Source organism: Arachis hypogaea, chromosome 14, assembly GCF_003086295.3.
Source record: "Arachis hypogaea cultivar Tifrunner chromosome 14, arahy.Tifrunner.gnm2.J5K5, whole genome shotgun sequence".
Taxonomy (NCBI): Eukaryota; Viridiplantae; Streptophyta; class Magnoliopsida; order Fabales; family Fabaceae; genus Arachis; species Arachis hypogaea.
In genome coordinates, this window is record NC_092049.1 from 141478517 (window position 1) to 141491758 (window position 13242).

General features: G+C 33.8%; 2 protein-coding genes across 6 annotated transcripts; both read right to left on the minus strand.

Annotated features, from left to right (window-relative positions):
• Window positions 1-254: 254 nt before the first annotated feature.
• On the minus strand, window positions 255-4913 carry LOC112798114 (uncharacterized WD repeat-containing protein C2A9.03-like). Of its 4 annotated transcripts, none has more exons than XM_025841292.3 (10): window positions 4802-4913; window positions 3513-3697; window positions 3201-3359; window positions 3000-3086; window positions 2300-2434; window positions 2082-2192; window positions 1652-1743; window positions 1466-1571; window positions 1159-1245; window positions 255-914 (listed from the first exon to the last, which is right to left on the minus strand). In XM_025841292.3, exons 1-10 carry the CDS (start codon window positions 4896-4898, stop codon window positions 501-503), a joined length of 1473 nt encoding a protein of 490 aa, XP_025697077.2. In that variant the 5' UTR covers window positions 4899-4913; the 3' UTR covers window positions 255-500. The 4 variants fall into 4 exon arrangements, with proteins under 4 accessions (XP_025697077.2, XP_072071712.1, XP_072071713.1 ...); XM_072215611.1 differs by having other exon boundaries at window positions 3192-3359; XM_072215612.1 differs by lacking the exon at window positions 3000-3086 and having other exon boundaries at window positions 3192-3359.
• Window positions 4914-6699: 1786 nt separating this feature from the next.
• On the minus strand, window positions 6700-12965 carry LOC112798115 (fanconi-associated nuclease 1 homolog). 2 transcript variants are annotated; one of them, XM_072215613.1, is made up of 15 exons: window positions 12747-12965; window positions 12320-12509; window positions 11778-12217; window positions 11468-11572; window positions 11102-11342; window positions 10958-11020; window positions 10314-10388; window positions 10086-10204; window positions 9663-9733; window positions 9499-9586; window positions 9276-9416; window positions 8982-9184; window positions 8328-8601; window positions 7966-8199; window positions 6700-7715 (listed from the first exon to the last, which is right to left on the minus strand). In XM_072215613.1, exons 1-15 carry the CDS (start codon window positions 12846-12848, stop codon window positions 7281-7283), a joined length of 2781 nt encoding a protein of 926 aa, XP_072071714.1. In that variant the 5' UTR covers window positions 12849-12965; the 3' UTR covers window positions 6700-7280. The 2 variants fall into 2 exon arrangements, with proteins under 2 accessions (XP_072071714.1, XP_025697079.1); XM_025841294.3 differs by having other exon boundaries at window positions 8982-9202.
• Between the last annotated feature and the right edge of the window lie 277 nt (window positions 12966-13242).

Below are 13242 nucleotides of genomic sequence, written 5' to 3' on the forward strand. Positions count from 1 at the left end.
GCGATTTGTTAAAAATATAATCTGAATAAATTTAAATTAGTGCAACTTTAATCGATTTTTAGTTTAAATTAGATTGAATGAACAATTTAATTTGGTTTAGATTTGAACACTGACAGCAAACTCCTCATATTATCACTATTGCTGATAAGCCAGCACAATTATCTATGCCACAGAATTTGGTATAGCTAACAAAGGTTACATATGAAGATAATCAAAAAGTTCAGATAGGTAGCAAGTGAGCTCACACCAAAATATCAGAAAGACAGAGAAAACAGTGGTTGATTTCTTTGATGAACTATGAGTAGTAAGTATGCACTATACAAAAATGTACTGTTGACCAGAAACATCTTATGATACTGTGGTTCTTCATTAATCAAACAGACCTACATAAAAATATAAAATACACTAGCAAGAAAAAAAGGAAAGAAAAAAGAAATGGAAAAGGATCTAGGATTTGATAATGCTCTATAAATTAACATTATCCAGATGTTGGAAGGAAATCAAAAGTAGGAGTCAAGATGTGTATAGGAATGCCTCCTATTATACTGTAGCAAGCTTGCATAAGTCCTATCCCAGATTCCAATATACATACACTCATCATCAGGACTAAGAGTAACACCAGAAATTTCTCCGAAGAAATCGATCTCTTGCCTTTCACTGTAATCTGCCTTCGTACTATAAACATGCACAAAATCTGCAGGCTCAGCGACCACCATGAATTGACCATCAGCCGAAAATCGAATAGACCGGGTTGCTCCAAGATTACCGACTAGAACGGCAACTGGAGATGATAAGTTTCTTACATCCCATACTCTGCAAGTCTTATCCTGATTCCCCGTTGCAAAGACACGTCCATCAGGATGCCATGCAGAAGCAAAAGAGTAGTCTCGATGACCAACGAGAGATGAGACGGTCTAAAATAATAATCAAACAATTCACAAAGATGTCAGTTGAAGCTGCTTCCTTAACTCTTGGCACAATATGAAGTGACGACGTAGTATTCACTTTCACTATATCTCTCTATACTACATAGCAATTGTAACTTCATAGCAAATTGAAGGATTTGATCCATTGCAAGGAAAATCAAAATACCATCAACCAGGACAAAATCAATTGAAAAGTTCAATAAATAAATACATAATGATATGAACTATGTACCTTCCCATTGTGATGATCCACTAGCAATCCATCTAGATGATCTCCAACAACAATCATTAGCTTACGGTCTGGACTGATTGAGGTGTGCTGCATCAAAAGCAGATAGTTAGGAATCAAGTTCATATGAAATTGCGATTAAAACTAACTCAAACAGTTGAAGTTCATGGTGAAGCAAGAAAACTCATAAGATAATCTGATGAACATCGATGGAAGTATAACTAGAGAGTGAGCTGAGAAGTAATTAAAAAGAAGAGATGACAAGGAAAAAAATAAGTTGCATCAGTTAGAATACTCAAAGAGTGCTCACATTAACTGCCCAAGGGAACTGAGTGTGATTCAAAAGCTGGAAGCTTTCTACGTCATACTCTCTCACGCCACAATCATTATTGGAAGCTAAAAAGTGAGTTGCACCGCTGCAAAAGTTCTCATGTCAAACAATGCTCCAGGGTGAATGGACAGTTCAGTATGATACTCAAAATATGGCATATAATACCTCAAGCTGTCATATATGTCAATTGCATTTGTTATAGCATTATCATCGTGGGTGACTCTCGTACAAAAGCTTACTCCCTTCTTGTCCAAAAACTGCATTCAATATAAGCATTATAAACTCTGATCAACAATTTCTTCAGAGCAAAACTGGAAAAACAGTATGTACAACCAATACAATTGGCAGCCAAGAACAAGATGACACCACTATCAAGAGAAACAGGGAAAACTATAACCAAAAGCACAGAAAAATGAATATATGTAACCCATATACTGATAATAATTCATACAGCTTGGCATTGAATATATGACCAGTTAAAAGAATAGTAAAGGAGTAATCCTCAATGAATAGATAGAGTGACCTCATCTTTAATGAAGTATCAAGAGGCCAAAACGATATGCATATAATAAAGTCCCAAAGTATGTCGACTTACCTTACAAGTAAGTTCTCCTTGGAAGCCTCCGGCGACAAGAAAATTATCCTTGACAGCCAGAGTACTAATCTGGGTCTGTGAGAATCCTTCCAACAGACTTCCTGCATGTTTCTACAAAACCAAAGGATGCATAGTGTAAAGGACAAAACTATTAATGTATATGAAACTAAAGCTAAAATCATGAATATTAAACAAAGTTGTGTAAGAGATTTCATTACCTCACTTGGGGCTACGTGTCCAGCAAAATTTATTATCTCCGACAAATTGCCGCTTAATGATGACCAATGCATGACCGAGTAATTGGAGATAAGGTAGACATCGTGTTTTGAAGTAGCCCATACTAAGTTTCTCAACTGAATCCGACAAAAAATGAAACACATCATCACCCATTAGGCTTGAAAAGTAATTAATAAACTGCCCAAACCTACATCAATAAAACCATATACTAAAAAAAGAAGCAACAATAGAGTGTTAAATGCAAATTGATAAATGTTTGAATCTTTATGTATATAGCAACAAAAACAACTTTAATCCAATTTCTAAACATACCGGTACAGCATTCAAAGGGCTAGATAAAACAGTAATAGATTTGAAGATCATCGGTTTTCTTTCCTCAATAATGAAATACCAACAAGTGAAATAAAATCATATGAAGAAATGCAGCTGTACAAGACAAGACTGCCAAACAAGTACTGCAGAACCACCAAATATTATGTATATATTGAATCTATAGCAGCTTATATCTTTCACAACTGATTAATTAGTGGCTTTCATCAAGAATTACATTCATTTTTTAACTTTTCAGCCATGTACTCTCCTCAAGCAACACTACAATACTTATCAACAATACAACAAACATAATAGGAATAAAATCAAGTAGCAACAAGGTCCGAGCACCATGTGAAAAATCAAACAAACCTGAAAATGAAGGATGGTAGGTTTAACCATTCTTGTATTATAGAAAAAATCATAGTATTTTCCACCCTTCACAGACCTTTTGCAATCCTGAGAGACAAAGAAACAAAATTTACTTCTGCATCTTTCCCTGCCCCCCATAATCCCAAAGGAAAAGGGTTTGATAAAACAAAAAAATATTAAAAAAAAAGAAACCTCATTTACAGCATCCCCAGAAGCAGGAATATTCTCATAATTCTTATACTGTTCAAGCCTTGTAACTCTGTAACTATCTCTTGATATGTTCAATCTATCCCACTGAATACCCTGAATGTCTTTTCCCTTCCTTGCTTGTGCAGCTGATGTATCAGTTACCTTAGTGAGCTGCAACAATCATCAAACACCTTATGAGCATGAAAACAAATAGCCCCTTTTTCTCTTAAATAAACAAATTAAAAAAAAAAAAGTTTTTATATGAACTCGATGAATAACTGAGAGGGTTCAAAGAAAGAGAAACAGAAAAAGAAAAGGGGTTACCATCTCATACTCATCAAGAGCATCATCGTCGGCAACACCACCATCAGCATGGTTGTTTTCATCCATTTCATCAAAGAAATCTTCTTCTTCTTCCATGGCATCAAATGGGTACAAGTGATTGTAGGACATGGTGGTGTGAGTGCCTTCAAGTTCAAAGCTTGGGCCTACTTTAGCACTTGCACACTCTGGTTGGTTTTTGGGCAACAGCATTAATAGAAAACTATGTTCTAAATAATAAAAAAAAAATAGTAATTTCACATTCTACTTACTTTAAAATTATTTGCCAAAAGATATTTATACTTATAATTCAATAGAAAAAATATCTAGAGTGATTTTAGTATCGAAGTTGAAGTTCCTAGTTTACCCTTCCTAATAATAATAATAATAATAATAATAATAATAATAATAATAATAATAATATCTTTAGTTCATACTAATATTCGATATATAATATTATAAAAATAAATTATTCTCTAATTTAGAAAATAATTATATTAGTTAAATAACTGTAATAGGTCAATTATAAAGGTGATAAGAGATGGTCGATCAACTAAAATTAATAGATACAATATAAAAACAAAAATTTGTATAAACCAATCAATTATTTGCTTAAAAATGTATTATTTGAAATAATTTTATATACACTAAAAAAATACTAAATTAATTCTTATATATGTAGATATCTATATATTTTTTAATAAAATAATCAATCACAAAAATAATTAAATCTATAATTAAGAAAAAAATATTTATAAGATATTAAATATATAATTTTATATATAATAATTAATAATAACTGATATTTAGTGTATGAATAAATAGTTGTATTTAAAAACGGTGGATATTTTTAAAAGAAGGGACTAGTAAGTAGAACTTTTTATTTTTAATATTAGAGTGGTAGTAGTGTTTTTTTAAAATATGGATTATTGTGGTGTTATTTTTAAATGTGGAATCGTTTAACGAAGCAGAAATCGGACCATCCAATTTATTAGAAGTACATAAATCGGACCGTCCGATTTGTGAGAGGTACATAAATCGGACCGTCCGATTTGTTTTAAAAAAAAAATAAAAATTTTAAAGTACAGAAATCGGACCCTTTGATTTATATACTTTCTACAGTTTTAAAAAACACCAAAAATTATAATATTAGAGTATATCACCTCTTTTACATCTGTTACCAAAAAAATTAGCCCTAGTAAGTAAGTAAGCAAGTAAGTGGCAAAAATGAAATAAAATGAGAAGATAAGATGAGAGAATGTGGGGTAAAGCAGGAGATTTTGGTATAATACCATAAGGCACGCAATGGGAATTATAGCTTTGCGAATTGCGATGGAAAAGAATGAATGAATGAATGAATGAAAAAAAGGGAAAGGAATGAGGAAGCATGTGTTAGTGTTATTGTTATGTGTGGTTGAAAAGAGAGATGATGACCCCTCTTGTGGGGCACTTGAATGGGTCTTGTGATGTCTTACTCTTACTTTTTTCTTTCTACACTCATCAAATATTTGTGGCCCCCACTAATTTATATTAGTAGTAACATTATTATATTATAAGGTCTTATATACGTTCCTTATCATGATTTCATTTTTTATTATTTCTCGTTGCTATCTTGTGTTCGTCTTTTCATGCCAAGTTTGAAGCATGAAACATTGTTATTTGCTTTTATAATAATTCATGTTAGTGGTGAAGTATCGTCTAGGTAAATTACACAATATTATATATATAATTGTAATAGATCGAAATCGAGAAAAATGTGAGGAGTAATTTATCTTTCTAGATACTAATTTAGTTTTTTAATAGATTTTGCATCAAGCTGACTTGAACAAATAGAAATAGAAATTCTTAAACTATGATGATTTAAAAAGGGATGTTGTCTGCCATTTAGATTTCTGTAAATAGAATTTGGAGGGGAAAAAAGGAAAAATTATTCTTAAGGACACCTAACAAGAGTTAATTATTAAATGAGATTATTTATATTTAAATTATTAAAAAGGATCTATTGGGAAAATATTTAAGTAGAAGAACCAAATTTATATTATAAATAAGCAACAATATCTTTATATTAATTTTCTCGATTTTTGTTCCTTCTTCGACTTCAAAATTGTATAATCAATCCTTTTTTTTTCCTGCAAGGAATCATCTATATGAGTAGAAGTTGCATGAGATACACAAATAATTAAAGTTATAATTTAAAAGTAATTAAAGTATTATTTATCAATTATATTAAATATATACAAAATTAACTATTAATATAAAATATACATTGAGATACAAAATATATATTAAAAATAAATTAAACTATATATAAATTTGCCAATGAGTTATAATTCAAATAACATAATCTCCTTATACTCAATTAAGAATTGCGAGTTCGAGTCTCCTATCTTTGGTAAAAAAAAATAAAAATAAAAAAACTATATATAAATTTACTAATAAAAAAAATTATATATGTATTTATATACAAATATATAATAACTAATATATATAATTTTTTTTATTTTACTATTTTACCATTTTTTTATTTTAGAAAATCCATACAATTCTCCATACAAATGTTTCAAATAATCTTTCACGTTCTGCCTGCACCACCACATTTAGAGTATTATTATCTATATCTATCTATAATTTCTTTAAATATTTTTAAATAAATCCTTAAAAATTTAAATATAAATAATCTCTTTAACAATTAAACCTTATTAATGGTCCTTAAAAGTAATTTACTTATGTTCCGAGATTTCTTCTGGAAAGATTAGTATGGACTTGACTAAAAGTGATGTAAAAGTAAAACAGTAAAAGAGAGCTCTCTAGATAAGGATGGCTCCGCTAATGATACCTCATACCTAGATATTTAGTTGATTACGAACCGTGAATGTTTCGGTTGCTTGTGAGAGTAGCAATCTGTTATTGAATTGCATTTATTTTGACTTGGAACTTTAGATTTGGCTTTAATAATAATTGGAAGCTTCTACACAGCAATGTTAACAAGCACGAGATATTAAAATACATACATTTTATAAATCTGGTATGCGGCCGCCGCCAATCTAGAACATGAGACTTTTAGGGCGAATGATCTTTGTAGTTGAACTACATATTGAATTGAATTGAGGACTAAAATAAATCAAGTGGGGATATCTTTAGAAACATGACCTGAATCTATGCTACAAATTAAATTAAATTACAGAAACAATTACACTAACTGTGGATGAATTTTTCACAGCTTCTTTTAGCTTTGAATTTGATTTATGTCAGGATAACATGAATTTCAATTACACAAGGGGAAGACAAATCTCAAACTCTCAATTGACACACACAGAAAATTAGACTTGAGCATGAAGATTTCCCTCAATAAGCAATCTTTTGCATATAATACAGAAATCTGAAACAACTACCCCAGAACAATATTATGTAGGATCAATATGTTTTTTTTAGCTGGGATCCAATGCTTCACTGTCCTCATTCATCTTGTAGATATCTCGTTACTTTATTGTCTAGAGTAGTTCAATTTTTTTGGCCATAGCAGTCAATTTTATCTACAAGGATGTTTGGTTCAGGGATAAAAATGGAGTGGAATTTTCATGGATGACCTCCACGTATCCTCATTTTGCAGACTAACTAACCACATACTAGTAATGCTCATAATTTGACAATGAACATTTTAGAGGATGAACTCTTCACGAGTGATGAAAACTTTGCTAGAGGATAGAGGTGATTTCCACAATGTGTTTCTCCTCTAACTTAAATTTCAAGCAACTGTAATAATGTGTAGATCTACAAAGGTTTCACTTTACATACCTCAACGACAAATCCACAATCCATGAGCAATAGTAGCCATGCTCTCTGCTGTTCGGAGAGACGATCCCTTGGGCCTTTCACTTCAACAAGCTTGGCTTCACCGCTGTATTCTCCATTGAAACGCCATAGCAGCAAATCAGGCATTCCACTAGACCAGCTCCGATAGTCTTGAGTAAGAAGTTCACAAAGAGAAGCCAAACAATGGCCCCCGACGCAAGTAACAGCAGCACGTAGCTCGTGTAAGGTATGGCGGTCCCAATTAACCCCTCTACAAGCCGTTCCATTATGGGTTTCCCATGACTTTATTAGACATTCCTCAGCCATGCCATCGCGAATTTTCCGCAGATGGGATTCTATGCTACTCTTTCTCACTGAATAAAAGCTATCGGTACCCAAATCCAAAGGAGCATTCTGTAAATTCAAAGACATTTCATCGGTTTAATAAGCAAACCTATATGCGGTTTTATAATAAATAGACAATACAAAGTGCCCAACACCACAAATTATTAAGTAAAAATCAGTAGGGTTAATCACCAGAGGTGACAATTACAAAAGGAATAGACATGGTGAAGCAAAACGTAGCGGTAGAAATATATATACAGCATCATGTTAGGAAAAAATAGAAGTTTGATTCATCTTAAAATTATCAAAAAATATGTACCTGAAATCTAGTATAGAAGACATTTGGCACATCAGCAAATATGACATCCCACATTAGAAGCCCAAAAATGGTTAACCAAATGCCACTCTCTGTGTGGACACCTTGCCATCCACCTCCTTCCCCGGCATAATAATACAAAGCAAGTTCTTCAACTCCACATTGCTCTCCCTCTTCATTGTAGAACCTGCTCTTTGCTCCCAAATCAGAATTTATGGGTCTCCCTTGAACATAAACCTGAACCATTATAGCAGTCACAATGACAATGAGTGACAAGGTCATTAATGATTAATTTGACTTGATATGCAACAAGCAAAAAGTAAATCAGAAATCAGAACCATGGAATAATAAAATAAAGCAATTACCTCAGGGATCTTCCTCATAGCAGACCTTGAAAAACTAGGAACTTTCCATCGCCTTGGTGGTTTTCCTAAGCGAACAACTCGCCTTTGCAATGCCATTCTTGAACCAGCACGTACCCAGGGATCCAGCAACCCATTTTCAGCAACTTGAAGGCTCTCCTCAGTGTAGCCAAGGTGCTCCAGGTCAACTGATAACCTCAATGTCCAATACCCTCTTCTTACATCACAAGTGAAACAATTTAGCAGCCACTTTAGTAGGTCAATTGCATCCCTATACCTGGGAAACAGACACCACTCCTATCAACATCTACTGCAACATGGTCATGTCTATGTAACCACTAATAACAGTTACACGCTCCACATAGTATTCAATATTCATACTGCAGAAGCAAGAAGACTCCCCATGAGCACAAATGTTTTAATATTAATTCTAGTAGCTGGATTGTTGAACATAATTATGCCCATCAAAAAACTATGGAAGACATTTGCTAAACATCAAATTATCTTAAGATGAAGGATAATGCAGGGGTAATTATTCCAATCATAAGTTTTTTAAGACTTATAGCCAAAGCCCAACAAATTCATATAGGTTTTATGTGCAGCAACATTATACATTCATTTTGCCGGAATCCAGATTAGATTACCTAAATAAAATACCTGCGTTCTTGCTCAAGAAAGGATATCCCTAATATGACGACCTTGGAGTAAACCCATGATGCAGTAAATAAATGGCGGATTGTAATTACAGATTCAGAGGTCAAGTACTGGATGGGTAAAGCAGCAGATATATGAGATTCAGCAATCTTTATACACCTCAACACTGTGTCAGTTCTATTTGCACCAAGAGCTTCATCCATAATCTGGGCCACTTCAATGGCCTGCATAACTAATGTCATACAAAATAGTGGAAGAAACAGAAGGCCATTAGCATATCTGAACTCAGACATGTACCTCTTCATATGAGAGCAGATCCCTGCGATTTGAAAAAACTGACTCCGATAAGATGCAGTTGTAAGTTGGATACTTCACTTTTCCCATATCAACCAACAGAAAGGACGAGAGATCCTGCTCTCCATTTAAGAAGAAAAGTCTCTGCAGAAGCAATACCATTTACATCAGACATAAACCCAATGAACTTTATTCCGCAATTAAGTAATAGAAACAACAGATGCACCTCAGTACGCCATATGAGAGATTCAGCTTTTGAAGAAATTCTAACACAGGAGCCAGTTCTATTCATAATCATAATGGATAGGCCAGGACTGATCCAAACAAAAACCAGGTGTTAAATCAATTAGTAATTTAGTCACAAAGTATGGATACTATATGTTTGAATACCATAGTCCATCTGCATATGTAGAAACCAGAGATGACACGAGATCTTGCTTCTTCATCCCACGACCACAACTCTAAGACATCAATAGAATATAATTAATTCATAGATAGCCCATTAGAGAACTTAATTATTTGTGGGACAGCAAATTACATATGGGAGATGCATTACCACCTGGCTAATACTACTGTACTAACATATAAATAGAGAAAACACAACAGAATGTTCAAATGTTTGGCCCGTATCTGTCCACATGGTATCTTTGACTATGTAGTCATCAGAAGCCAATCATCAATTTTGGAGCACACCTATGGAAACAACCATATTTAGGAGGATCCATCCAAAGTGCTCCACATATTTATAAAAGAACGCACATGGACAGTATATTCAGGATATCATGGATCTTAAAATAGCAATTTATTTCTAACCTTTTCAAGCATACGCCAAATTTCGCGTAGCTCAGAGACAGATAGTATATTCAAGATATCACTCACATCACTTTCAGACAGTTGATGTGCTTCTTCCATAGAACACATATATCCCTTCTCTGAAAATGGATCGTACCAAAAATGCAGGTACGAAAGTAGTAGTAAGAAGAGCTTGGAGTATAGATAGAGAAACAATAAATATCATACTAATTAATTATATATAATTACCATCGAGTTCCTTGACTGCCTTGTGAACATCCATTATTTCAGGATATGATATACTAGACATGCGAAACCAAGGACCTGCATTATAACCAGATATTAATAACATATGAACTCCGAAAGACAAAATAACAACATTATTAGCAAGGCAAGCAAATTACAACATGGGTACATAAAATTACATCGAGAAGAGCATCTACACATATAGACAATAAAATCAAACAATGTTACAGCTGCATAAGATGCATCTCCTTTGGAAACTTAGGTAGAGTAAAATACTCATAATGATTTTTACAGGACATCCCTGACCAAGGATATGTTGCAGAAGAAAACTGTTTCAATCTGTTTATGCCCCTTTTGGTTTTCAGCACGACTTTTGTAACAAAGCTCCAACATGAGCAATTAAAAAGCTAAACTCTGTATATGGGTTCATTTCTCCAAGAAGGTTCTACCTTTTCACCATGGTTAACAAAGCCTACATATATTTTGGCACCACTATCCCCCATTTAACAGAAATTATAGGGGAAAAAAAGAGAAAATCAAGTAATCAGCTACAGAAGAGAGCAACTTATAACAAAAAGGAGAAGTTAAAATTATCAATATCCAAATAATGAATGAGTAGTTGATAAAATTAGAAATAGTCAAATAACCTTTTCTGGTGTATAGCCGAATAAAAATCCTCTGACTGTCATTTGAGAGTAAAGTGAATGACTCTGTCAATGGATGAGACATGTTTAAACTATCTGATGAAAAGGTTGAAAGAAAAGGTAAGTCTCAACAATTAATATTAATACCCAGATAGGTTTTTTCATCTTCTGTTAGAAGGTGAGTATTATTTCTTAACACCTCTTGTAGCATAAGACAAAAATTCAGCTGATACTTTGCAGATTGAGGTGGATTCCTGCTTACAGATTGAGCTTTTCTCCATAAGCAATTAAATGTCTCATCTCCATAGTTTCTTTCACCATCCGATGTTCTCTGGAGGCGAATTGGGACATTTTCAAGAGAATTCTCAGGAACAGAAATGACACTTCCCTGGAACAAATCCCAATGAGTACAATTATGAGAACATGAAGCAAGTATTTCAACAAAATTTACTATTGGCTCCTCAAGTTCAGATAGATTTGTTAATATTTCAAATTTGAGCTCAAACTGTTTACCAGAAAACGAAAGCCATACTCGTCAACTAGAGGAGATATATATTGTGCTAGCTCACGGGGGAGAAAACCTAATAACTTACAGCCTGCAGAATCCGAAGACACAACCTGAGCCCAAAAGGAGTAACCAGTTACTTAAACTTGTACATAGTGGATAATTTCGTAAAATCGGAACCGACACTATTAAGTCAGATAATCTGATCCTACGTGATATGCTGGGTGATGTCATAAGATGGAGTACTTGATTGTGGCATGTGCTCCATTTGTGCATAAAAGCAATATCCATCAAATATATTGAACATAAGTTGCAAACCTTTATGGCATTGGAATCCTTAACATTATAAGGGTCTCTTGAAAGAGCAATGGTAAGACCAGGAGATATCTCCTCACGATCAGCATATCTCCGGCCAACAATAAAAGTATCAAGTGTAGCTTCAAATGTGTCAGGTTTACAATCATCCATTGGCAATTCAGCCATCTCATTCTTCGGGCAAAAGGATGAGCTGCTAACCATACAATCAATCTCGCTATCAATGAGCAGGCTTTCCTTTCCAGTCAATTCTTCAGATCCACTATCCTCAATTTCCTCCCGAGCAATTGTTTCAGGTGGTGACAGTGGTACAATACCCGGATTGTCTGACTCAACCAACTCATCAGGAACAATTTTGACTTTGGATAATACAGGGCTGAAGTTTAACTGAAGGAGGGTGCGTTGCGTTAGTTTCCGCTTAGTTCCTCGCAACAGACAAGCATCTGAGAAACATAAACCGACATGAGACCTTCATACTTGGAGGATATTCAAAGTTCAATCAATCAAGCAACCAAATCAAAGACCCAAAGTCAAAAACCACATACCCAAATGAGAATTGATCTCATTGTTATTCCCAGGAATCTTAGACCCACAAACGGGACAATCTACAACACTACTTGAAGACAGTGCATTCTCATGCTCATTATCCCCAAAAGACTTCAATCGTTTCAAGTCATCATCCTTCCCCAACTGAATTCCAGAACCGCTATTATCAGAACAAATATCAAAGCAGCTCTGAGAACAAGCAAATTAAAATAAGTTAAGAACAAACATTTGTATCTACATGACCAAATAATCGAATCATCATTCACCATAAAGTTGAAAATGCAAAGGCAAACAGAATTTAAGGACATGTTAAATTGTGAGATGCTACTTGTCTTGGGAGTTCAAAGTTCAAACAGTTGGTGGGCATTAATAGTTGATATTAGAAAGATAAAGGAAATGGAAAAGTGAGGTAATAGGATGGTATGCCTGGTTAGGAGGAAGGGTTTGGGAGAGAATGGAATGGCGATTGGGAAGGAAGCGACGCCGTTTTCCGATCAAACGAACCAAGCTTTCTCTTCCAGTCAGCATCTTAATTCGCCACTGAATTACAGCAACATCATCATGATCAAAGGTGAATAAAGCGCGCCGAAGAGTTTCAACTTTCAACCTTTCAGGAACCCAAGGAAATGAAAACCCTCACACTTTACAGTTCCCGCGTACCACACTTATATTTGCGCCCATTTTTTTTTATCGAAAATGTTTGCTAACTAAAGAAAATCAGTCAAAAATAATCATAATTTGTCTTGTTTAATATTTATTAATTGTTGCGACAATTAATAAATGCTAAATAAAATAAGTTCTGACTGTTTTTTTTGTCTTTTTAATATTTTTTTTTTGATAAACTTTTTCTTTTTTTATTGGGTGAACAGATCAGTGATTTCATCATCTAAATCTATTATTTTTTTTCACAATAGTAGGTAAT